Source organism: Hemiscyllium ocellatum, chromosome 12, assembly GCF_020745735.1.
Source record: "Hemiscyllium ocellatum isolate sHemOce1 chromosome 12, sHemOce1.pat.X.cur, whole genome shotgun sequence".
Classification (NCBI taxonomy): domain Eukaryota; kingdom Metazoa; phylum Chordata; class Chondrichthyes; order Orectolobiformes; family Hemiscylliidae; genus Hemiscyllium; species Hemiscyllium ocellatum.
Window position 1 is genome coordinate 85,504,103 of NC_083412.1, and position 25,414 is coordinate 85,529,516.

Sequence of the window (25,414 nt, forward strand, 5' to 3'; positions counted from 1 at the left end):
GCAGTCATCGATGTAACAGTGGAAGAGTTAGGACACAATGCCTGTGTAGACGCTGAAGAGGGTCTGTTAGACATAACCGACATAGACTCTGACTACCCATTCTTTCCATGCCTCTCATAGTTTTTCTAAACTTCTATCAGGTCGCCCCTCATCCTTCGATGATCAAACCAAGTTTGTCCAATTGCTCCTCATAGCTAATAACCACCAAACCAGACAACATCCTGGTAAACCGTCTCTGTACCCTCTCCAAATCCTCCACATCAATCTTGTACTAAGGCGAACAGAACTGTGTACAGTATTCCAAATGTGGTCTAACTAAGCTTCTATATAGATACAACATGACTTGCCAATTTTATACTCTAAGACCTGCCCAAAGAAGGCAAGCATGCAATCTGTCTTCTTGACCACCTTATCCATTTGAGTTGCCACTTTCAGGGAATTGGGGAACTGTATGCTTAGATCCCTCTGTATGTCAATGCTAATAAGGGCTCTACCATTTACCGTACACCTATCCTCTTGCACTGGATTTTTCAAAATGCATCACTTCTCATTTGTCTGGATTAAACTCCATCTGCCATTCCTCCACCAGGTCTCCAGCCCATCTATATCAATATCAATGTTGTGTTATCCGCAGACTTGCTAATCAGACCAACATTCTCCTCCAAGTTATTTATATATAATATAAATAACGGGGGTCTCAACACTGATCCCTGCAGTACACCACTGCTCACAGATCTCCAGTCAGAGAAACACCCTTCCACTGCTACTCTCTGTCTTCCATGACAAAACCAGTTCTATATCCAGTTTATCAGCTCACTGCACACCCCATATGAGTTCACCTTTTGTAACAGCCTACAACGAGGCAGCTTGTCACAGGCCTTGCTAGAGTTCATATCTCCAATATCCACTGCCCTGCCCTCATCAATCGTGGGATTCTGACATTATCCCCCTGAATCCAACTAATATCAGCTGAATTAAATACTTACAACCTAAATTTAAAACTTCCCCAGATCCCTCTGCATAACAGAGCAAGGAATTAAACTTATTTTTCAACATGTCCAGCATTAGGTGAATCTTCCAAACTACACTCTCATCTTATCAATTATCAGAAATGTTAAACATAGGTACATTTTTCTGATGATTGTTTTGGCTTCACTTGTGCATATGCAAGATTACTTCCAATTACAAAAGCAAGTTGCAACTTGCTGTAATTGCACTAAAATGTTCAAATCCGTAACCTGGTCCAACCAGTGATGCCCACACATTCCATGAATGAATAAAGATATAATAAGCTGATGATTATGGCTTTTACATTTCTGCTTTTTAACTTCCTCCCTTGCTTCTAAACTCCTGACTACAATCTTAGAGCTGAACCTTTGTTCCTTGCGTTGGTCTGATTCCAGTCGACATTAGGATTGGACATGTAAGATCTGGCTTGATAGGTCAGATTTATTTATTTTAGCTAACACTTGTGCTCATTCACTGGAACATTGACACACAAGGCTGCAGAGTTTCTGTAACACCGAAACACAAGTATTCTGTTCTCTCAAGTAAAATGGATCAGGTGACTCATTTGGCTGACAGTCAAATTTCAATGATAGGCAGCAATTTCTTATCGATGCCTAGCGACAATAGGCGATTCTTGATTGGATTTGTTATTTTGTTTCACTCCCACCCCAATTACAAGAGCAGTACATAAAGAAGACCAATTAACAGATCGAGTGCCGTATACTGAACACAACCGTGGGTTTCATTTCTCGCCAAGTACAGACAGAAGAAGTACAAGTGTCCCAGGAATTTTTCATTCTAAGAATCGGACATTTGAAGGTTTGTTTGAAGATTGTATGTTTTACTTTTTTGTATTTATTTAAATAATGTTGGTATCATGACCAGCCTATTACTATTGCCCATCTCCACCAGCTGTAGGGAACATAGTGCTGAGCTGCCTTCTGGAACTGCTCCAGTGCATATTATTGTTTCTGGGGACTTTTTCAGAGCCTTTGCACTTATGAGAACAAACTTTGCAATAAATTAAGATATGAGATTACTGTATTGAGATAAAGTCAGAACAAACTTATAAATGTTTTTGGTAAATTATAGTGAGTGAAAAAAAACTAAGCAATGATTTTTGCTACTGAATGTTGGTGGTGGAGGGAGTGGATATGTGTAGATTGGTGACAATCAAGTGGGCTGCTTTGACCTGGATGGTGTCAAGCTTCCTGAGTGTTGTTGGAGCTGCACTCATTCAGGCTACATCCATCCCAGTCAATGTTTATTCTGGGTCTTAGCTGAATAATCCCTCCATCTTCCAGATTAATTTCAGTGCCATAGTTATCATGCTTTTTTACTACCAACCAGGAATACTTTGTGTGGCAGTTACTAGGCTTAGACAGTTACTTAATCTGCTTTATATTTTCTACTCTATCTCAAGATTTTTGAATCCGATGACTTCTTAGCTTAAAGAGACAGCCAACTATATTCCATTCTCACGTCAGTTTCTCCCAGACAAGTTCAACATCTCCGATTTTGTGACAATGATCAAAACGTGACATCATTTCCAAAATCCCTGTATCTTACCATCAATTTGTATTGTGCCCCAGTTGTAAATTTTCCCTTTCTATGATATGCAAGTCCCTAGTAAAGTATGATTTTAATCATGAAAGTTCTTGCTACAATGTAGGTACATTCAGTGCTGTTAGAAAGGAATTTTTACCTGCAGTATCTGCAGCTCTTGTTCTTCTAGGTCATGGGTTTGGAAAGTGATGTTATGGGGAAAATCAACAGCCTCGGAGTCAGAGTCAGGGTTCAATGACAGATTTATTGCACAAGGAAATACCAGAGCTCCAGGGAGAGAAAGACACCAACAGCACAGTGGTCAGCTGCAAGTCTTCTCTTGACCTGGAGCACATGTCAAGATACTTCTATACATCTTGTGATGAGATTATTGTCTTCGTAACATGATTTATTTATGGCAATCATTGCAGAGTTATTGATAGTTTCGATATAGTCATCGTCAGATCCAGCACAGCCTTTATTAATTTCAGCGCAGTTGTTGTTTGTTTCAGTGCAGACATTGTCAGTTTCAATGTCTGCACGGAAGTTCATTGCTGTAGTAATGGGCGCTAATCGCTCTTCCTGAGGAGGACAATTACTGCAGCACTTTGGATTGAGTCCATATCAAACTGTTAGCATTTCTATCAAAGGTGTTGGCTGGACCCCGACACTTCAGCGGGCAGTGTACCTTACTCATGTGTATTCTCTCATGCACTCATCTTAAACTAATCAACTAGGTTGTGAGTGCATTGTGCTGGCATTCTGGTGGCCCCAGGCAGCTTCTGTGTTTGCTGTGCTGTCTCTCTCCATGTTGTGGTCCAGTGGCCATCTTATGTGTCAAGTGGCCCACTGATGGCTCAGTGGCCATCTTGTATGTCCGTGTGCCTAGTGTCACCCTGCCCTGTGCCATCTCCCACTTCAGTGCTGTTGAAAGAGGCTATAGACTCAATACAGTGCATCTTGTCAGTGAAGCACATTGCAGGATACAGGCGCCACCTAAGGAGAAACATTTAAAATAGTGAATAGGTACTGATCATGTGGATTACTTTGTCGTGAATGATTTCAAGCTATTTCAATGTTGTTGGAGTCACACTCATTCAGACAAGTGGAGAATCACACTCCTGACTTGCCCTGCTCTTAAAGCCTTAATATTTATCTCGCTGCTCTAGTTTAGCTTCTGATTAATTGTAAACACAAGGATTTTATTGGTAGATCATCCAGTGTAGGTAAAAACAATGACTGCAGATGCTGGAAACCAGATTCTGGATTAGTGGTGCTGGAAGAGCACAGCAGTTGCTGCCTGAACTGCTGTGCTCTTCCAGCACCACTAATCCAAGATCGTCCAGTGTGCTCATTGCATTAAAGATCAAAGAGATGCTTGTTGTTGGAGGCTGTCGTGTGCCAAAAATATTGCTTTACACTAATTCATTGGTGATTACGTGAACTATTGAATTGTCAAACATAACCTTTGATCAAAACTAAAATACTACAGACACTGGAGATCTGAAATAAAACAGAAAATGTTGAAGAACGTCAGCAGGTCTGGCATCATCTGTGGATACTTAAACAAAGTTAATATTTGAAGAAAATATGGATAAAGCTAAAGCATAGTGTGGATTTCTTTAACTATCTATAATCCAAATCCATCAATTGCTGAAATATCTAGGTTTATTCCAGAAAATGCTCACTGTGTTGACTTGGGTATTGAGGGATTTTCTAATGAGGAGAGATTGAGTAGGTTGGTACTAACCGGAGTTTGAAGGGTGAGAAGACACCTTATTAAAACATCAAGATTCAGCTATGTCTGTTGCCTATTTGTCATTGTGAGAGTGAGGACTCAAATGACTGAAGGATGGGTTCAAAACATAGACAGTATTAGATTTCCAAAGCTCCTGTACTATTGATAAATTGTTAATTATTTTATTTCAGCAATAAACTTGGTGTCTAGTATTGGTTATTCTCAAAGTCTGGTACTGGTTGTTTTAAAAGATCTGATTAGGAATCATTGGAGCAACTTTGAGGTTTATTGAGTATTTTAATTTTACTGTGTTGTGAATACAGTGACGGTGATTTGATTCAGCTGTCCTCTCCGTATGGTAACAATGTCAGTACGTTACTTCCAAAATATTACTCATCTGATGTGATATTTTCAATTAATAATGTACTGATCCAATCCTTACTGTCAGTGTAACCCCACATCCTCTTCCTTCTTATCTGTCATTGTGAAATATCAAATATCCTAAAATATTTAGTTCCCAGTCTTGGTCACCACACAGCTATGTTTCTGTGATGGTGATTGGATAAACATATGTATGTCTATTTGGGCCTTTAGATTAGCTAACTTCTTGTGAATGCTGCATAGTGCCCTTAACTATGCCCCCTCTGACAGAAACCATATCATCCTGACCTCTGTCTTAAATGTTCTTTCTTACTCTGAGATGATATGTTCTGGTCCTAGACTTTTCCACAAGGGGAAATTAGTTCTCTGCACCTATTCTTTCAAGTGACCTAATAATCTGGTACATTTCATCTCACCATCATGCCAGTACCAATGTTGCCATTCTCCTGCACTCACTTCATACACTGCAGGCATTCAGCTGTTTCAGGCACATCACCAAACCTTGGGTTTGCAGGATCACTAACATATTCTCTTAAGTACAAGCTGGTGCACAATAGAAGGAAACAGATTATTATATCTTCTGAGCTAAGGCATGCTACTCATGAATCAATATAACTGCAACATTAAATATATAATCTTTATTGGTCTGCTTGTATTTGCTGTGTCAGTCGTGAACAGTGCTCTGATTGAAGATCAGAACTCAAGGAAAATCTTTCTATTGGAGATGCTTTTGGATATGGTCCTACCTAGGGGCACCGGTAAGAAGAGCTTTGAGCTTAATTTCACTCATTCTCATCTAATGGAGATTGGGGAAGCAGTAAGCCGGAATATTTTAAAGTCAATAGAACGGTTTATTTGAAGAGAAACCTGAATCTTCTTCTCTCAGTCAAAGAAAGAGATTGGGATATTTGCCACCTCCAACTGTATGTGGTCCTGGGTAAGAGTATTAAAGTGGCTCACTACCAGTAATGCTCCTTTCTTTTTCTTTGTCGTTGGTCTATTTAGTGATTAACAGTAAAAAGAAACTTCATTGCATGACAGCACTTTATTACATGATAGTTCCTTGCCAGGAGCTTGGGGATCTGATACTGTTCTCTTGGAAAGCTGGAGTAGAAATCCTTGTCACCAACCATTGACTGTGTGGGCCTTCCATAGAATAGGTGGAACACATTGAACAGCAACCACTTCAGAACAATTGTCTTCTATAGCATAGAATGTCCCACTCAATGCAAAAGATCTGATCTCCACATATTGAAAACAAAGGCCTTTGGGCAAGTCATAGTTGGTCTTCATTGTTTCAAAGAAGTCTACATTGCAATCCCTAATAAAAAAATCTGCTTTCTTTCCATAGTGCTCGTTCAAAGATGGCTGTATTTTCTAATATGTTTGAGGAGAACATTCGTGATTATATTAACACTATTGATGAGTTGAGGTCAATGAGTATAGATAAAGACTTTTCTCTCCCCACCATTACTGTGATTGGAGACCAGAGCTCAGGGAAAAGTTCTGTCCTGGAGATGTTGTCTGACGTGGCCCTTCCCCGAGGCAAAGGTAAGAAGAATCTTGTACATATTCATGTTTTCAAAATTAGTTGTAATGGGAGAAAGTGTCTCGAGGTGTAGAGTATCACCGATGCAGGAAGTGTTCAGTCACAAGAATAGAGATCTTCATTTCATTCTCTCCCCAGCCATGTCTCAATTAGAATGATTTGGAGATGCCAGTGTCGGACTGGGGTATACAAAGTTAAAAATCGCACAACACCAGGTTATAGTCCAACAGGTTTAATTGGAAGCACACTAGCTTTCAGAGCATTGCACCTTCATCAGGTGGTTATCTGATGAAGGAGCGGTGCTCCGAAAACTAGTACTTCTAATCAAACCTGTTGGACTATAACCTGGTGTTGTGTGATTATTAACTCAAACAGAACGAATTTAATTCCTGGCAAGAACTGAACCATAGAATTTTGAAACATGGAGAGACTACTGCAATGCAGTTACCACATGGTTCTGGTTCATGGTCCCACTCTGACTGTTTACCATAGGCATTACAAAAGGATTTGCAGATTAACAGTCAGCTCATAATGATCACATTATGAGACACTCGCTGTGTCCATTTGGTCCTCAGACTTGACCCTAGAACTTCTATTCCAGGCGTAGAGATCCAACACAATGTGCCGCAAGATCTCCACAATCTTTAATTAGTTTAATACAGACTCTGAACGTACAAATGAACATATGAATTAGGAGAAGGAGTAGGCCATTCAGCCCTTCAAGCCAGTTCTGCCATTCAATAAGATCATGGCTGGTCTGAATGTAACTTCAAATCTGCATGTCTGCCCACAACTAAAACAAACCCTTTCACCCCCTAGCTTACCAAGAATCCATCTACCGCTGCCTTAAAAATATTCCAGGACTCTGCTTCCACCAGATTTTTGGGAAGAGAGTTCCAAAGACTCAAAACCCTCTGAGAGAATGGTTTTGCCTAATCTCTGTTTTAAATGGACAACTCCTGTTTTTTAAACAGTGATCTTGAATTCTAGATTCTCCTATAAGAGGAAGCATTTGTTCCACGTCTAAGCTGTCAAGACCCCTTGGTATCTTGTACATTTGAAATGGGTCCCTTCTTACTGTTTTAATTCTCAGCGGATACAAACCAATTCTGCTTAACCTTACAATAGTGATAGCATTATACTGGCATTCTTAATTACTTGCTGTACTTGTACACCTACATTTTGTGATTCAAGCATGAAATTACCCAGAAAAATGTCTGCAACCACCCACATTCAGGTAATATACTTCTTTTATTTCTTACTACCAAAATGGAAAATTCTATATTTCCCCACTTAATATTCAATTTACCACTCCTTTCAATAAGGTTGCCTCCCATTCCTCTAAATTTCAATGAGTCCAGGTTTAAATTATTATGCTTCTTCTCATAAAACAATCCCTCCATACCCATTAGTAACCTCGTGAATTCTCTCTGGACTTCCACCAACCCCAATATATATTTTCTTGAATAAGGGGCACAAAAATGTTTGAAGTATTCTAGCTGGACTGGCAGGAGGCTGGAAGAATACAACAAGCCAGGCAGCATTAGGAGCTGGAGAAGTCGATGCTTTGGGTGTAACCCTTCTTCAGGACAGGAGGTGGGAGTGGGGGGAGCTGCAGATAAAGGTGGTGCGGTGAGGATAGGTGAAGACAGGCAAAAGGTACGACCTGGTTGGTCGGCGAAAGAGTGCATCCAGTAGGTGGCATGGAGGAGTAGAAGGGAGGGGGAGGGAATGGGAAGGGAGTCAGAGAAAAGAAGGGAGTCGGGAGATGGGAAGAAAGATTATTTGAAATTGGAGAACTCAATGTTGAGTCCTCTGGCCTGTAGGCTGCCCAGATAGAAGATGAAGATGTTCCTCCAATTTGCAATTTCGTTCATTGTGGCAATGGAGGATGCCCAGGAATGTCATGTTGGAGAGGGAGTGGAAAGGGGAATTAAAATGGGTGGTGACTGGGTGGTCAGGTCAGCCCCTGCAGGCCTGGCTGCGATGCTCGGTGAACTGTTCCCTAAGTTTATATTTGGTCTCCTTGATGTAGAGAAGACCACACCAGATGCACCTGATGCGGTAAATTAGGTTGGAGGAGAGGCAGATGAACCTCTGTCTCACCTGGAAGGACTGTTTGGGGCCCTGGATGGAGGTGAGAGGGATGCTGTACTGGCAGGTTTTGCTTCTTTTCTGGTTGCAGGAGAAGGTACCGGGGGGGTTAGGGGGGAGGGGGGGGAGGGGATTGGTGGGGATAGTGGTGCAAACCAAGGGCTGTCAGAGGGAACGGTCCTTGCTGAAGGCAGAGAGCGTTGGGGTAAAGAAGGTGTTCTTAGTGGTGGTGTCTAGTGGAGGTGACGGAAGTGTTTAAGGATGATGTGTTGGTTGCAGAGACTGTTGGGGTGATAGGTGAGGACATGGGGAACTTTATTGTTTTTTTGGGGGGGAGATTTAGAGCAATGGAATGGGGAATGGAGGTGGTGTGGTGGAGGGCTGTCTGGATGACAGTGGGTGGACATCTGGGATACTTAGGAGTGGAATGTCTCCTCGCCTGAGCAGATGCGACGGACGTGGAGGAATTGGAAGAATGGTATGGAGTTATGCTGGATACTGGGTGGGAAGAGTTGTAGGAGAAAATGAGGACTGCAGATGCTGGAGTTCAGAGTCAAGAGTGTGGTGCTGAAAAAACACTGCAGGTCAGGCAGCATCCAATGAGCAGGAGAATGAATGATTAACGGCTTATCCAGGTAGTCATGAATGTCTGTGGGTTTGTAGTAAACGTCCGTCTGGAGACTGTCACTGGAGATGGAAGTGGACAGGTGAAGAAAGGGGAGGGAGGTATCCGCGATGGCCCAAGTGAATTTGAGGATGGGATGGAAGTTGTGGATGAACTGCTCCTGTTCATCTCAGGTGCAGGACGCTGCGCCAATGCAGTTGTTGATGCAACAGCAGAAGAGTTGGGACATAGTGCCTGTGTGGGTGCTGAAGAGGGACTGTTCAACGTGGCCAGCAAAGAGACAGGCATTAGCTGAGGCCCATCCTAGTGCCCATGGTCACCCCCTGGATTTGGTGGGAATGGGAGGAATTAAAGGAAAAGTTATTAAGGGTGAGGGCCCTTTCGGTGAGGTGGAGGAGGGTATTGGTGGAGGGAGACTGGATGGGTCTGTTGGAGAGGAAGAAGTGGAGGACCTGGAGGCCTTACTTGTGGGGTATGGACATGTATAAGGACTGCACATCCATAGGGAAGATAAAGCTCTAGGGACCAGGAAACGGGAAGTTACTGAAAAGTTGGTGTCACAGGTGTAGGTGGGAAGTGCCTAAACCAAGGGGGAGAGGCTGGAGTCGAGGTAGGACGAGATGAGTTCGGTGGGGCAGCAGCGTGCCGAGTTGATGGGTCAGCCAGGGTAGTTGGGCTTGTGGATCTTGGGGGAGCAGGTGGAACTGGACAGTGCAGGGCTGGGAGACTATGATCTGGAGATAGTGGAGGGGAGATCACCAGAGTCAATGAGGGCACAGACCATGTGAGTGACTTTGGCCTGATGGGTCATGGGGAGGTCATGGGCAAATAGGAAGAGGTAGGACTTGGTATCGAGAATTGGTGAAAGTATTCGAGCAGCAGTCTGATGAGGAATTTTAACAAAACCTCCCAACTTTTGTACTTCATTCCCTTTGAAATAAAGGCTGAACTTTAATTTGCCTTTTCTGTTAGATGCTGAACTTGGGTACCAGCTTTTGAGGAAGGGCTTTTGCCCGAAATATCGATTTTCCTGCTCTTCAGATGCTGCCTGACCTGCTGTGCTTTTCCAGCACCACTCTAATCTTGACTACCAGATTTTTGTACAAGGCATAAGTTTAAAATGAGAGGAAAAGATTTTTAAAAAGACCAAAGGGGCAACATTTTCACACAGAGGGTGGTGCATTTATGGAATGAATTGCCAGAGGAAGTGGTGGAGGCTGGTACAAATGCAACATTTAAAAAGGCATCTGGATGGATACATGATTTGGAAGGGTTTAGACGGATATGGGTCAAATATTGACAAATAGTACTAGATTAATTTAGGATATCTGGTCAGCATAGATGAGATGGACCGAAGAGTCTGTTTCCGCTCTGTACATTTCCATGGCTCTGACTCCCAAATCCTCTGTTCGGTAGTTTTTTGCAGTACTTCTCCATCAAAATAATATTCAGCTCCTCTATTGTTCCTACTAAGGTGCAAAACCTCAACTTTTTCCACATTATATTTCTACTGCTAAGTCTTCATTTAAACTGTCTATACCCCTCTACAAACTCTTTGTTCCATCCTCATCATGCATTTTCACCTATTTTTGTGTTATTTGAAAACTTGACTATAGTCCATTCAATTTTCTTATCCAAATCATCAATATACATTACAAATAATGATGCCCCAGCACTGATTCCCCTATATTCCACTAGATAGAAGTTACAATCCTGAAAATGCCACAATATCTCAACTCTTTGCATTGTATTTATTTGACAATCATCTATCCGTGCTGATATATTACCTCCAACACCATGTGTTTGAGTCTTATTAATAGCATATTGTGTAGTATGTCATCAAACACCTTCTGAAAATCTAAATATATTACATCCATTGTTTCTCCTTTATCTATCCTGCTTGTTGTGTTCTCAATCTCCTAGTAAACTCTAGGTATACTTTTCCTTCATGAAGCTGCGCAGACTCTGTATTATGTAATTTTAAATTCTCCACTACATCCTTCTTAGGAATACCATCCATGAACTGTCCAGCTGTGGAAACATTGGAAATAGAAGCAGGAACTAAATAGCCTGCATAATCATTCAAATGGCTTGATCATCTACCTTGACAATTTTTTTTCCACTACCTCCACTTCCACTGATACCTCTTACCTAACATGGGGTCAGTTTAGCTCAGCTGGCCGGAGGCTGGTTAGTAATGCCCACAATATGGCTTCAATTCCTGCACTGGCTAAGGTTACCATGAAGGACTCCCCTGCTTTACCTCTCCCTCATCTTTTGTGTAGTGACCGTCAGATTAAACCACCACCAGTCATTCCCTTTTAATAAATGAGCAGTCCTGCTGTCCAGTGAGACTTTACCTTTAGAACCAAATATCTAGCATATATCATCTCTAAAAAATGTACACAACTCACAGTGTACTGTTCTTAAGTTAATACAGTCTTGTCCTTTGAAAAAACAACAGAAATTGCAGGTTAAACTGAGTAAGGCTGGCAGTGTATGTGGGAAGAAAGCAGCGTTAACATATGGACTAATTAATTTCTGAACTAATAATTGGCATTTTTATTTCAGGTATTGTGACAAGATGTCCTCTGGAGTTGAAGCTGAAGAAGGCTGCAGGTGATAAACCTTGGAAAGGAGAAATACGTTATAGAGAGTATGTCAAATCACTGGATCGTGCAAATCAGGTGGAAGATGAAATTCTTCAAGGTACATTAAAGATAAACCAACAAATCATTTTTAGTGTAACTGGGCTGAGTGAGGATATCTATCAGTAAACTGTGTATACTGTGAGAGGGAGATCATATTCCACAAACAATCACTAGCTAGATTAAAGATTGCAGCAATGATTCCACAGCATTGTTTGTGCCTATGAGTCCAAAGGTTTTGTGTTCAAGTCTCAGTTCAGTGTTTAAGACAAACATCTACGTTGATACTGAGGGACTGCTGATTGTTGGAAGACTTGTCTTTTTGTTGAGATAGTACCCTGTTTACCCAGGTTGGCACAAAAGATTCCATGGCACTATTTTGAAAGACAACTGATGTGTTCCCCCCAGTGTCCTGCCCAATGTCTATCCCTCAGTCAAAACCACAACAGAGATTCACTGATTATTATCACATCACTGTCTGTGGGATCTTGTTGTCTTACAAAGTGACTTAATAGCGATTCCAACTCTCAAGCATTTTATTAGTTTAGAAATGTGTCAGAGTATCCAAAGATACTCTGGGTTTCCTCCGGGTGCTCCGGTTTCCTCCCACAGTCCAAAGATGTGCGGGTTAGGTGAATTGGCCAAGCTAAATTGCCCGTAGTGTTAGGTAAGGGATAAATGTAGGGGTATGGGTGGGTTGCGCTTCGGCGGGTCGGTGTGGACTTGTTGGGCCGAAGGGCCTGTTTCCACACTGTAAGTCTAATCTAATCTAATCTAATCAAAAAAAAAGATCATGAAAGGCGTTTTCTAAATCTGAGTTCTTTTTTATGGGAGGAAGGTAAGAAGCAAATGCTGGTTTTCAAAAAGAAATGGCAATTTCAGTTGTCAGAATAGGATAGAACATAGAACACAGAACATGGAACTTACAACACAGAACATCGAACATGGAACATAGAACAGTCCAACTCAGGAACAGGCCATTCGGCCCACAATGTTTTGTCAAACATGACGCCGAGTTAAACTAATCCCTTCTTCTTGTCCTTGCTCCATCACTCCATTCATTGCTTATTCCTGTGTTTATCTAAAAGTCCTTTAAACACCCCAATCGTATCTGCCTCCACCAATACTTCAACAATGCATTCCAGAGTCTTACTACTTTCTGTGTAAAACACTTACCCCTCACATCTCTTTTGAACTTCCCCCCTCTTACCTTAAACACATGCTCCCTAGTATTAGACATTTTATCTCTGGGAAAAAGATTCTTACTGTCAACCCTATCAATGCTTCTCATAATTTTATAAACTTCTATCAGTCCTCCCCTCAGCCTCCAGTGAAAAGACCCCCCGTTTGTCCAGCACCCCTCCCCTTATAGCTCATGCCTTCTAATCTCGTAAACTTCTTCTGCACTCTCTCCAAAGTCTCCACATCTTTCCTGTAATGTGGTGACCAGAATTACCCAGTCATTTCAACAAAGCACTGAAAGTATAGAAATAAAAAGAGATTGCAGGAAAAGCTCAGCAGATCTAGTTGCATTTGTGAAGGGGGAAACAGGATGAATGTTTTGAGTCTGAAATGAATTTTCAGAACTCCAAAGGAAATGTGTGATTTATTGATGAAATCAATACCAGCATTTTCTTTTATCCACAGCCCAGGACGTGCTGACTGAAAACACACCCATAAGTTCCGAACTCATCAGTTTAACAGTTGAATCGAACAATGCTCCGGATCTAACATTAATTGATTTGCCTGGAATTGCCAGGGTTCCTGTTGGGAATCAACCTCAAGATATTGGCAAAATGGTAATGTGAACTTGATAACAGAGCTCAGTGTACCTTTTACAATGATTTGAGGTTTAGTACAGTAGCAGGGAGCTCTCACTTAATAATCAGGGACTGGTCTTACACAGAATAGGAGCAGGTATCTATGTGTCTCCTTTGCATGACTAGCTAGTTTTTTTGAGGAAAAGATCAATATTTGAGATAAAGATTTAGATTTTGCCTGTTTAATAAGTTTCTGATGAAAGTTTTGAATTCAGTTTCATTTTCCGCAATATGTTAAGCAAAGATGGAGAAATGTAACTGTGTTCAGCAGACGAGAACAAAAACTTTCTGTTAATTGGCTGCATTGACCTCGAGCTCAGGAAGTCACAAGATCATTGATAGATTAATTATGGAGACAGAGTCATAAAATCATACATCACTGAAACAGACCCTTCGATCGACTTCATCTATGCTAACCAGATATGCTAAACTGAACTATTTCCATTTCATCATAAGACCATAAGACATAGGAACAGAAATTAGTCCATTCAGCCCATCAAGTCTGTTTTGCCATTCAATTACAGATGATAAGTTTCTCAACCCCATTCAGCCCATCGGGTTCACTCTGCCTTTGGGTCATGGGTGATGGGTTTCTCAACCCCATTTTCTCACTTTCTCTCTGTAACTTTTTTTTTAAAGATATTTTTATTAGAAATTTAATATTTTGACAGATTTACAAAAATAAACAGAACTTTCAAGCACAAACATTAATATAAAAATAGATCTTAAATATATAATCATCAAAATTCAAAGGAATGATACTAAAGAAGAAAGAAAAACAATGAAACTCAGTTAACTACTAATCTAATCCACAATTATCCAGAGTGTATAGTTGAGTCACTTACATCCTTCAAACAAGAGAAAATGTTCTCCAATACACTCATAACAGTATAATAAAAAGGAAACTATTTCCAAACAATAAGAACAAAAAAAAATAAAACATGTTTGAATGGAGATCCTTCCCCTTGTTCTCAGGGGGCCTTACTTCCTTTCTAAAGGTCCACCATATCCTTTCCCAAACAGTGTCCCACCCTTGACCCGGGCGCTCCTTAATAGGATTTAGATATAATACCGAGCTAGAGTTAACAATGAGCGCCCCACCCCCACCCCTCCCCACCCATACCTGAGTATATCTGATAGCATCAATGCCACGTACAAACACACATAACTATAAAATTACAACTCCAACAAATTACAGTTAAGTATAATAACATAAAATAGCAAGGGAAGACAACCCTGCTCCCAGAAGCAAAAGTAAAGTAGAGTAAAGTATCCATTTCTCCCCACGGAGTGTGGAAGAGGCAAGCCAACATAAATTGTCTCTTACGATTTATTTAAATGAGTCTAAAAGTTCCTTAGCCTCTTCTGGTAATCTAACATTATACTCGGATCCTTCGTGGTTAAAGCATAACGTCGCTGGGTAGCGTAAGGTGTATTGAATATTTAAGTTCCTTAGACATTTTTTCACCTCATCAAACGCCTTCCTCCTTCGTGCCAAAGCCGGGGAGAAGTCCTGAAATAACATAATCTTGGATCCTTCATGAATCATAGCTTTAGGATCCTTTCCAAGCTTTCTGGAGGCGTCCAGGAGTATCTGCCTCTCCCTATAACTCTGCAGCTGGAACAGGACCGGGTGTGGGCGCTGGTTTGGGCCAGATCCGTGTACTGCGACCCGGTAGGCCCACTCCACCCTTACCCGGTCAGTTTCAGCCCCCAGGTTTAAAAGCTGGGGCAGCCATCGCTCCAGAAATACTGCTAACTGTCCCTTCCCTTCTTGTTCAGGGAGGCCCAGAAGACGGATATTCTTTCTCCGATTTTTATTATCCAGGTCATCCATGTAGATTTCAAAGGCCCGGACTCTTTGCTCCAGAGCTCGCACCTGTTCTGCAGCTGTTTGTGCTGCAGCCTCAGAGGTCGTGGCCTTTAGCTCCGCCCCCTCCACTCGGCCCTGTAATTCCTCGAGAGCGTCGCTGTGCTTTTGTAACTTTTCTTCGAATGAGTTCCATCTCTGTCTGGATTCTGCGATGAAATTGACGAGTGTCGTTTCCAGCCTGGCAATCATCTCTTCAAGGCCTGTTTTTACATCAGCTGCAGCCGGAGGAGGAGAGGAGGGTGGGGGAGGGGTCTTTGTTTTCTGAGAGCTGCGGGATCCCTTTGGTTTACTCATTATCCACTTAATATTAAACTGCTTAAATATAATAGTAAGCAGCTAATTAAGGTTAGAAAATTTTTTTGGGTGGTTTGGTAAGTGTGGTGGTGGTGAGTAACTCACTTTACCCAGGTTTTGGGAAGAGCACTGTAAACTCAGACTTGCTGAGTCGCCGCCATCTTGGATCTGCCCTCTCTGTAACTTTTGATCCTTTGACAATCAAGAACCTATCTATCTCAGTCTTAAATACACTCAATGACCTGGCCCCCACAGCCTTCCATGGCAATGAATTCCACAGATTCACCACTCTCTGGCTAAAGAAGTTTCTCTTTATCTCCGTAAGAGCAAGAAGGACCCCAGAACCAGGGTTCACAGTGTGGGGATATACAGTAGGCTACTTAGTATCAAACTGAGGAGAATTTTTTTCATGGAAGTGAGCCTATGGGATTTTCTTCCACAGGAAATTGTTGAGGCCAGCCATCAATATTTTCAAGGAGCAGTTAGGTATAGTTCCTAGGGCTAAAGTGATCAAAAGGTAGGGATGGAAAGCAAGAGCAGTGTACTGAGTTGGATAATCAGCAGTGATCATATTTAATGACAGAGCAGGTTTGAAGGGCTGAAAGTGCTCATCCTGTTTCTATTTCCAACGTTTCTATGTCAGCAGAGAATTCATCAGTAATGCTTGCTGAATCTCCAGCGGTCACAGAGAACTATCACGACTCTTGCACAGTCAGGGTTCTGAAAATTTTAAAATGTGAAAAACTGGTGCCAGGAACCTTTTCTTCAGGTGAAGGTCGATTTACTTTCCTGCAAAATTACTCTTAAATTATGCATGAGACTCACTATGAAGGATCCTTTAGTACATACCGTGAGGCATTTTTTGAGATACTGCATCAGCTCCAGCCCCCAACCCTCGGCCTCAGTGGGGCCTTACTAAATGGGACTGTGGGTCACATAATCTGACCGTTACTATTTAATCCCAGCTCTAACCTGTCGTCTCGGTTCATATCTTGTCCGTACTGCTTATCTCAATTAGCAAAGTTTTGCCTATGGCATGAATAGTAAACCGTATTTCTCTTCCAGATCAAAAAACTCATCAAAAGCTATATTCAAAGAAAGGAAACCATCATTTTGGTTGTCATCCCTTGCACCGTGGACATTGTAACCACTGAAGCTTTGAAGATGGCACATGAGTTTGATTCAGAAGGGGAAAGGACACTGGGTAAATCAAATCATAATTCAGAGGCACTGGGGAAAGTACAACGTACCATCAATCAGACATCGGAAATGTTCCCAGCTTAAGTATAAGGCAGGAATTAGCAGAGGCTATTGAATCTATTAAGCCTGTTCCTCGAGCACTCTTACTGATTCAGCCCAGCTCCCTTACAAACCACCTCACTGATGTTAATTCCACTGAACTACTGGGTGGTGACAAGTGAAGGTTGAATTGACGCTATAAGGTGACAGGAGAAAGTAAGGATTGCAGATGCTGGAGATTAGAATTGAGAGTGTGGTGCTGGAAAAGCACAGCAGGTCAGGCAGCATCCGAGAAGCAGGAGAGTCAACGTTTTGAGCATAAGCCCTTCATTAGGAATCTTGATGAAGGGCTTATGCCCAAAATGCCGATCCTCCTGCTCCTCGGATGCTGCCTGACCTGCTGTGCTTTTCCAGCACCACAATCTCGACTATAAGTGATCGGACATTGAGAGTTTGAATTTTGTCTTTGGCATTTCATCTAAACTCAGAGATCTGTTTGTGGCAGCTGCCCAACACAAAAGCTCACAAACTGGGTCTGAGTTGCTGTGATCATCAACCTGCTGGCACCAGTCAAACCTCCTGGTGCAGTTTTGTGGATTGAAGCTGCTAAATGTCTGACCTCACTGGCAGCTACCTACTTTGAGTTCCCAGGGGTGTGTTGCAATGGCTGAGGTTGATCACCCCTAACCTTGCAGTGGCAACCACAGTGGGTCCAGGAATGTCCTGAGTGCGGGTGAGGCGTGTTGCCAGTGCGATATGGAGCCAGGGCCCAGTGAGGACTGAAAACGAGATGCCAACATGGTCTGCTGTAATGAACTTTTATTTCTGTAATGCTGTAATTTTTATTTATGTACTATCGAAAGAACATGTGCCTAGGCAGTTTTGTATCTAAGTCAGCATTGTAACTGGCAATGTATAAACTTTTCACTACATGCATTGAGTAGATCTATTCGATTCTATTCTATTTGGCCCATCGTATCAGATTAGCTTTTCAAAAGTAATCCAATTTCTCCGATTCTATCGTTTCCTCCCCAGAATTCTATTAACTTTCCTTTTCAAGTTTATCTTCCTTATGAATATTGTATTGAGTCTCCCACTGTAACCTTTCAGACAGCACCTGAACAATTTTTAGCATGAAATAAATATTATACCCATCTCCACTTTAGACTTTGTGCTATTTAGTTTCAATCTATGTCTTCTGGTCACCAACATTTGAACTTGTCGCTCCTGCTCTCCTCTTTCAAAAACATTTACCATTTTGCATGTCTCTATTAAATCATCACCTAACCTTTTATATTCTGAGGAAAGCCATCATAGTTTCACTGGTTTCTGCACATTATTCATTACTTATACTTTGCTGAGTTGAAAACAATGTTGCACAATTGATTCACATTAATTGCTTATCAAATTCATGCTGAGGGAGCTCACTTTACATAGGAAGTCAGAGCCAATGTGGGTCTGTAATCCATATAACAACCCAAAAGTTCATGCAAAAATATGCAGAAAAATATGAGAAACTAGCTCACATTGAAAAGTGTAGGTCAAGCACAACAACAATAAAATAGATAGGGCATTGGAGAGGATATTGATCAGGTTTAAAATCCACACCTTCTCCTTGAGTTGCTAAATTCTTGTGTTAATCTTCCAGGTATTTTAACAAAACCAGACTTGATTGACAAAGGTACAGAAGAAGAGATTATCAAAATACTTGACAATAATGTTGTCCCTCTGAAGAAGGGTTACATTCTTGTCAAGTGTCGTGGGCAGAGTGAACTGAATGCAAATACAACAATGTCCACTGCATTGGAGGAAGAAATCGCATTTTTACAGAACAGCTCAACTTTCCGGTAGTATTATCCATTAACAACAAATTCATCTGTTGTTTACTCATTAAATTGAGCTTTGTTTCATCAATAGACTACTTTATGTTGTCAATGGTGCTAACTCTTGCTGATTTCCCATAACTGTAGCCTTCTAGGATGTGTCTGAGTTTCATCATTGCCTGAAAAATGCAATCCATCATAGCCTCCTTGATACCCTATGCCTGTATTTCTACCACCTGGGATCATCTAGGCCTATTTAATCATTTTCCCAACCTGCCCACCACCTTAAATTACCAAATCAGAAGTCACATAACACACCAGGTTATAGTCCAACAGGTTTATTCAAATTCTCAAGCTTTTGGAGCGCTGCTCCTTTGTCAGGTAATGTACACCGGCATCTCCACATCATGAGCTTAAATGATTTGTGCACATATATTCCTGGGTCTCTCTTTCATCTTCTTTCAAATTGTATTATTTATTTTATGTTGCCTTTCCTCTTTCATTCGAGTAAAATATATCATCTTTCCACATTAAATTTAATGTTCCACCTAATCCATCAGCCTGTCAACAACATCTTGAAGTCTTTTACTGTTCTTTTTACAATTTACTGTATTTTCAAAATGTGTTTATCCACAAAATTTTCCTCAACTCTAAGTTCTTAATATATATTAGAAAGCTCATGATCCTGATACTGACTTCTGGGGAACCTCACTTGAGACCTTCTTTCAGTGTGAAAGACCACCATTCACCAATATTCTCACTTGTCACTTACCCAACTTCATATCCAGGGAGAAAGTGAGGACAGCAGATGCTGGAGATCAGAGCTTAAAAATGTGTTGCTGGAAAAGCGCAGCAGGTCAGGCAGCATCAAAGGAACAGGAGAATCGACGTTTCGGGCATAAGCCCTTCCTGAAGCTGTTCCTGCAATTGTTCAGTCCTCTAATATCATCCCCGTATCTAAGGAGAATTAAAGGTTTGTAGCCAATACCTCTGCAATTTTCATCCTTTTGTTCCTCAGCATTCCATTTGGTTGAAGTCACTTGATTTAATTTATTATTATTGACACATGCACCAGGTATAGTAAAAGGTTTTGTTTTGCACACAGTACAGGCAGATCATTCCATACAATGATCAAAGTGTGGTAGAACAGAGTGAGTAATACAAAGTTACAGCTGCAAAGAAGGTGCATAAAAAGTGAAATCAGCATTAGATTTGAAATTAGAGGGGTCCATTCAGCAGTCTAATAATGACGGGAAGAAGCTGTTCTTGAAACTGTTAGCACATGTGTTTAAGTTTTTGTGTCTTCTACCTGACTGAAGGGGTTAGAAGAGGATATAACTGGAGTGGGAGGGGTTCAAAGTTTGTGAGAAGATTTGTAGCTCAGGTGCTCGTTGTTGTGGTTCTGTTCGCCGAGCTGGGAGTTTTTGTTGCAAACGTTTTGTCCCCTTTCTAGGTGACATCCTCAGTGCTTGGGAGCCTCCTGTGAAGCGCTTCTGTGCTGATTCCTCCAGCATTTATAGTGGTTTGAATCTGCCGCTTCCCGTTGTCAGTTGCTGTCCGCTGCAGTGGCCGGTATATAGGGTCTAGGTCGATGTGTCTGTTGATAGAATTTGTGGATGAGTGCCATGCCTCTAGGAATTCCCTGGCTGTTCTCTGTTTGGCTTGCCCTATAATAGTGGTGTTGTCCCAATCGAATTCATGTTGATTGACAATTTCCAAAGCAGCGAGAAGTATAGATGGAGTCAGTGGATGGAAGATTGGCTTGAATGATGGATTGGACTGTGTCACAACTCTCTGTAGTTTCATATGGCCTTGGGCAGAGCAGTTGCTGTACTAGGCCATGATGCATCCAGATAGAATGCTTTGTCTGGTGCATCTATAAAGGATGGTGAGAGTCCTTGTGGACATGTCAAATTTCCTTTGTCTCCTGAGGAAGAAGAGGTGTTTTTGACTGCTGCATCAACGTCGCATCAGAATTATCAACTTAAGCACGGTCAGCTCATCTACTGCTTCCATTTTATCAACTTTTAGTCCATCTTGTGTCTCAACTATTTCTTCATTTACCATAATGCCAACAGCATCTATATTGGTAAAGTCATATGTATGTCTTCACTTAGAACCTCAGTGATGTGGCTTGGCCCACCAGCCCTCCTCCTCTTATATTTTTAATATTAATGTCTCCTTCAAAGATTTGATTTATATTTAATGTGTCTTCTCAAATTGTCTCTTAGTTTCTCTTATTTTCTTTCTCATTTCCCATTTCAGCTTTCTATACTCAGTTATCACTTGTATTGTCAACTTGATATCTATTAATTACATTCCTTCTCTGATTTATATTTCTCTACCTCTATTGTCATCCAGGAAGCTCGAGATTTGGATGGAGGAAAATCGGCGTTTTGGGCTGGAGCCCTTCATCAGGAATGGGCTCCTGCCCAAAACGTTGATTTTCCTGCTCCTTGGATGCTGCCTGACCTGCTGTGCTTTTCCAGCACCATTCTAATCTTGACTCTGATCTCCAGCATCTGCAGTCCTCACTTTTGCCTCTATATTTGGATGTCCTACCTTTCACTATCATTGGTATGTACCCTGATTGTGCGAGGACAATTTCCTTTCCGCATTGTGATGAAACAAGGCTAAACACCAGGATTATGCATTTCCAAACTATTTCATTAAAGACTAATACATCCATGAATTGTTAATTACATTGGAAGAGAGAATGATGAAATAATAGCTGAAAGGCATACATGGACTACTTCTGTTTCGCCATTCTTTGTTTCAAATGTTGAAATTGAAGTGCTGACCTTGACACCTTTCCACTTCAATTTTAATCCTTGTCTAAATTTGGATTTCTTGGAGCCCTGTGTGGTAGATTCTAGTCCTCAGAGACATAAGGACATTGTTTTGCCTGCTAGGTTACTCAATGATGCATATTGTCAAATGTCAATCAAATAAATGCAGAAAAAATTTCCTGTTAAATGGTAAAAATACACGTGATATCCTCACCTGTGATCTCAACTGTCTCTCGTTTACTTTCCAATTTGAACAAATTGGGGGTTTCTTTGTTGTTCATTCATAGAATGTCAGATGTGGGCAATGGCCCATTGTACATTATATTTTGCTATAGACTTCTGCTAGTTATGCACCATTGTCCAAAGTCCAAACTATCCATCATGAATTCTTCTTATGTTCCAGAACTAAACTATAGGATAATTTGTAGCAAATTAAAAACAAGGAAAACCTGAACAAAGGGTATGTAAATGGTTTGAATATAGACATAGAAGGAATGGTTAATGAGTCTGTGATGACATCAAAATTGGTGATGTAGTGGATAGTGAAGAAGGCTATATCAGAGTACTAAGGGACCTTAATCAGATGGACGAATGGACCAAGGAATGGCAGAGAGAGAGTTTAATTTAGATAAAAGTGAGATGTTGCATTTTCATAAGGCAAACCAGGACAGGACTTATAGACTTAATGGTAGATCCTGGGGTGTACTGCCAAACAAAGAGACCTTGGGGTGCAAATTCATATCTCCTTGAAGGTGGAGTCACAAGTAAACAGGGTCATGAAGAAGGAATTTGATGCACTTGCCTCTATTGGTCAGTGCATTGAATGTAGCAGTTGGGATGTCATGATACAGGTGTACGAGTCATTGGTTAGGCCAATTTTGGAATATTGTGTTCAACTCCCAGCTATACGAAAGATGTTTTTAAATTTGAAAGGGTTCAGAAAAGGTTTACAAGGATGTTCCTGGGATTGAGGGGTTTGAGGTATAGGGAAAGGCTGATTAGTTTGGAGTTATTTCCTCTGGAGCATCAAGAGCTGCAGGGTGACCTTTTGGAAGTTTACAGTAGCCAAGGTCTTTTTCCCAGGAGATAGGAATACAAAACTAGAGCACATAGTTTAAGGTGAGAGGGGAAAGTTATAAAAGAGACTTAAGGGGCAACTTTTTCTTGCAGAGGATTGCGTGTATGTAATGAAGAAGTGATAGAGTCTAGTACAATTACATTTAAAAGGCATCTGGATGGGTAGATTAGTAGAAAGTGTTCAGAGGGCCAAATGTTGGCAAAGGGGACTGGATTAATTTAGGAGATCTAGTTTGCATGGAAAAGTTGGACTGAAGGATCTATTTCTATGCTGTATATCTCTATGAGTCTATGAATCTGTTCTGTGGGTTCACATAATGCGATGGAATTTGTTTCCATGACTGCCTCTGTGCATTACACAACATTAATAAAACTTTGAAGGAAAGTTACCTCTCTTTTGGTTCTGCTCAGGTATGTTACAATATCTTGCACTTTTGCAACATCCTTAGATGTGGTAAAATGCCTAAAGATGAGTTATCAGACCAAATTTGACAGGGAAATCTCATGAAGAACTGAGAACAGAACTGAGGGAACAAAAGAAATGTTCCACTGTCTTTATAAATCAATGAGTATGTCCTCCTCTATCTCCATAGACCACTGCTGGACAAAGGCATTGCATCCTTTGAACATCTGTCTGAAAAACTCACCAGTGAACTCATTCATAAAATCAAGGTTAGTTGTGTTTACTTTGTACGGTGAAGCATTTCATTCAATACAATAGGGCCAAAGGAGACATGATGAAGATGTTTTGTATTAAAGTGCTGAGAGGCATGGATTATATAATCATATGTAATACTTTATAGCATATAACAAATAGGTGTTAGTTAATGTTGAAATTGATAAATAAATGCAACATCATTAACAAAGAAATTATTTCCCCTTGTGGGGAGGTAGGAGATTCCAGCATAGAGATGGAGCTAAGGCCTGACAGAAGTGAAACCAAGCAGTGTCTATGTTCTCCAGAGGATATAGTATAACTAGAACCCACACTCTCAAAAGGAGAGTTTGGACAATTAGCATTTTTACAGCAGAAGACAAGGGACTTATTCTTTCGTCATGTGGTTTTGTACACACATCCATGAGTTTGGGTTCAAGGCAAACTGGTTGAGGAGAAGGCAAGGTCAAGAACAGGCTTAGATTTCTTTATGATGCTTACTATTTCATATCAAGACTCAATGCTACAATACATTGTATTTACAGATGTACAATGTTCTAAGCTTACATTATGAAAAGATGATTCTATAATGCTGCCACCTAATAGTGGTTGGCCTGCTCCATGTGCTCTGTATACGGCTAGAGTTTAGACTTCTGCCTAGTTCTCAGTGTATTTCTTACTCCCTCATGAACCCCGCCCTCATTTTGCTATTTCCATCTCGTGAGGAGCAACTCCTTGACATCATCACAAGGTTACGATGGTATCTTAAAGTCTTGGACAACACTTATCTTCTGGTAAATGCCAGTGAAGCCTTTGAAGCATATCCCTGAGAAAGAATGCCCATGAGAAAACATGAACAGTGAGAGAAGGGCAGCACAGACAGAACATGTCAATAGCACAGAACGCTCTGAGTTTAGTTATCAGTACTTATTTTCCAATATTTCCATGTGCATAATCTGTTAAATTTGTTTTGCTTTGTAAAGGCCTGGCTGCCAATCATGGAGGAAGCTCTTCGAGAGAAAGTCATTCAAGTCAAAGATAAATTACATGAACTCGGTGGCAATATTCCACAGGAAGCTGGGGCGAGAAAGTGTTTACTGAACAATGTAAGACAAGCCACCTTGTAGAATTTTATTGTCTGACAAAGACACAGGCCTTAATTTTAATGCACCTCACTTAATAGAAATCTGATAATGGGAGCTGACATTTGGAGGGGGTGGTTACACTGGAGTAAAATAAAAAATGGTCTGTTCTCTTAATCCATAATATGTTGGAGCAGAAGTAGGCCATTCAGCCCATTAAATCTTCTCTGTCTTTCAATGAGCTCTTGTTGATCTAATAGTCCTCAACCCAATTTTTCTGTTTTATCTCTATAACCCTTGTTCCCCACTGATTCAAAATTTGTCCAACTCAGCCTTAACTATATTTAATGACCCAGCCTCAACAATCATTTTGTAAATAATTCCATAGATTCACAACCATCTGAGAGAAGAAATTCCTCCTTAACTCTGTTTAAAGGTGTGGCATCTTGTTCAGGGATTATTCCCTCTGGTCATACACACTCCCACAAGGGAAACAACATCTCTGCATCTATCCTGTCATGTTCTCTAAAAATCTTGTGTGTTTCAGTAAGGTCACCTCTCATTCTTCTTTTTCCAGTGAGTGCAAGGTACTGATGCTCTCCTCATAAGATAGTCCCTCATATATCTGATATCAGCCTAGTGAACCTTCTCTGGACTGCCTCAAATACTGGTATATCTTTCCTTAGATAAGGGAACCAAAAGTGTTCACAGAGTTCTAACCGTGATCTGACTAGTGCATTACACAGTTTTAGGAAACCCTCCCTACTTTTAAATTTCATTCCCTTTCAAATAAAGTCCAACAGTGCATTTTATTCCCTATGACCTCTGAACTTGCTTTCTGCAATTCATGGACCAGGACTCACAAATCCCTCTGTTCTGCAGTTTTCTGCAGTCTTTCTCCTTTCAAGTAATATTAAGATCCTCTATTCTTCCTGCCAAAATACATAATCTCACATTTCCCCACTCAACCTATCTATATCCCTCCTTGTATCATCCTCATCACTTGCATTCCCTCCAATGTTTGTGTATTCTATAAATTTAGCGATAGCATAATCATTTTCCTCAGCCAAGTCAATAGCATATATTGTAAGAAATTGTGGATCCAGCACTGATCCCGATGATACATCATTGGTTACAGTTGCCATTCTGAAAACTGCTCTCTTCATCTTACCTC

At 40.9% G+C, this 25,414-nt stretch overlaps 1 protein-coding gene across 1 annotated transcript in view; it reads left to right on the forward strand.

Annotated features, from left to right (window-relative positions):
* Nucleotides 1-1,741: 1,741 nt before the first annotated feature.
* LOC132821186 (interferon-induced GTP-binding protein Mx-like) overlaps nucleotides 1,742-25,414 on the forward strand; it is a 39,867-nt gene continuing 16,194 nt past the window's right edge. The window contains exons 1-8 of the mRNA XM_060833827.1: nucleotides 1,742-1,827; nucleotides 6,024-6,223; nucleotides 11,512-11,649; nucleotides 13,236-13,387; nucleotides 16,641-16,779; nucleotides 18,463-18,661; nucleotides 23,097-23,175; nucleotides 24,142-24,264. Coding sequence (XP_060689810.1) covers nucleotides 6,037-6,223; nucleotides 11,512-11,649; nucleotides 13,236-13,387; nucleotides 16,641-16,779; nucleotides 18,463-18,661; nucleotides 23,097-23,175; nucleotides 24,142-24,264 — 1,017 coding nt within the window. The 5' untranslated portion in view covers nucleotides 1,742-1,827; nucleotides 6,024-6,036. The remainder of the gene's footprint in view (nucleotides 1,828-6,023; nucleotides 6,224-11,511; nucleotides 11,650-13,235; nucleotides 13,388-16,640; nucleotides 16,780-18,462; nucleotides 18,662-23,096; nucleotides 23,176-24,141; nucleotides 24,265-25,414) is intronic.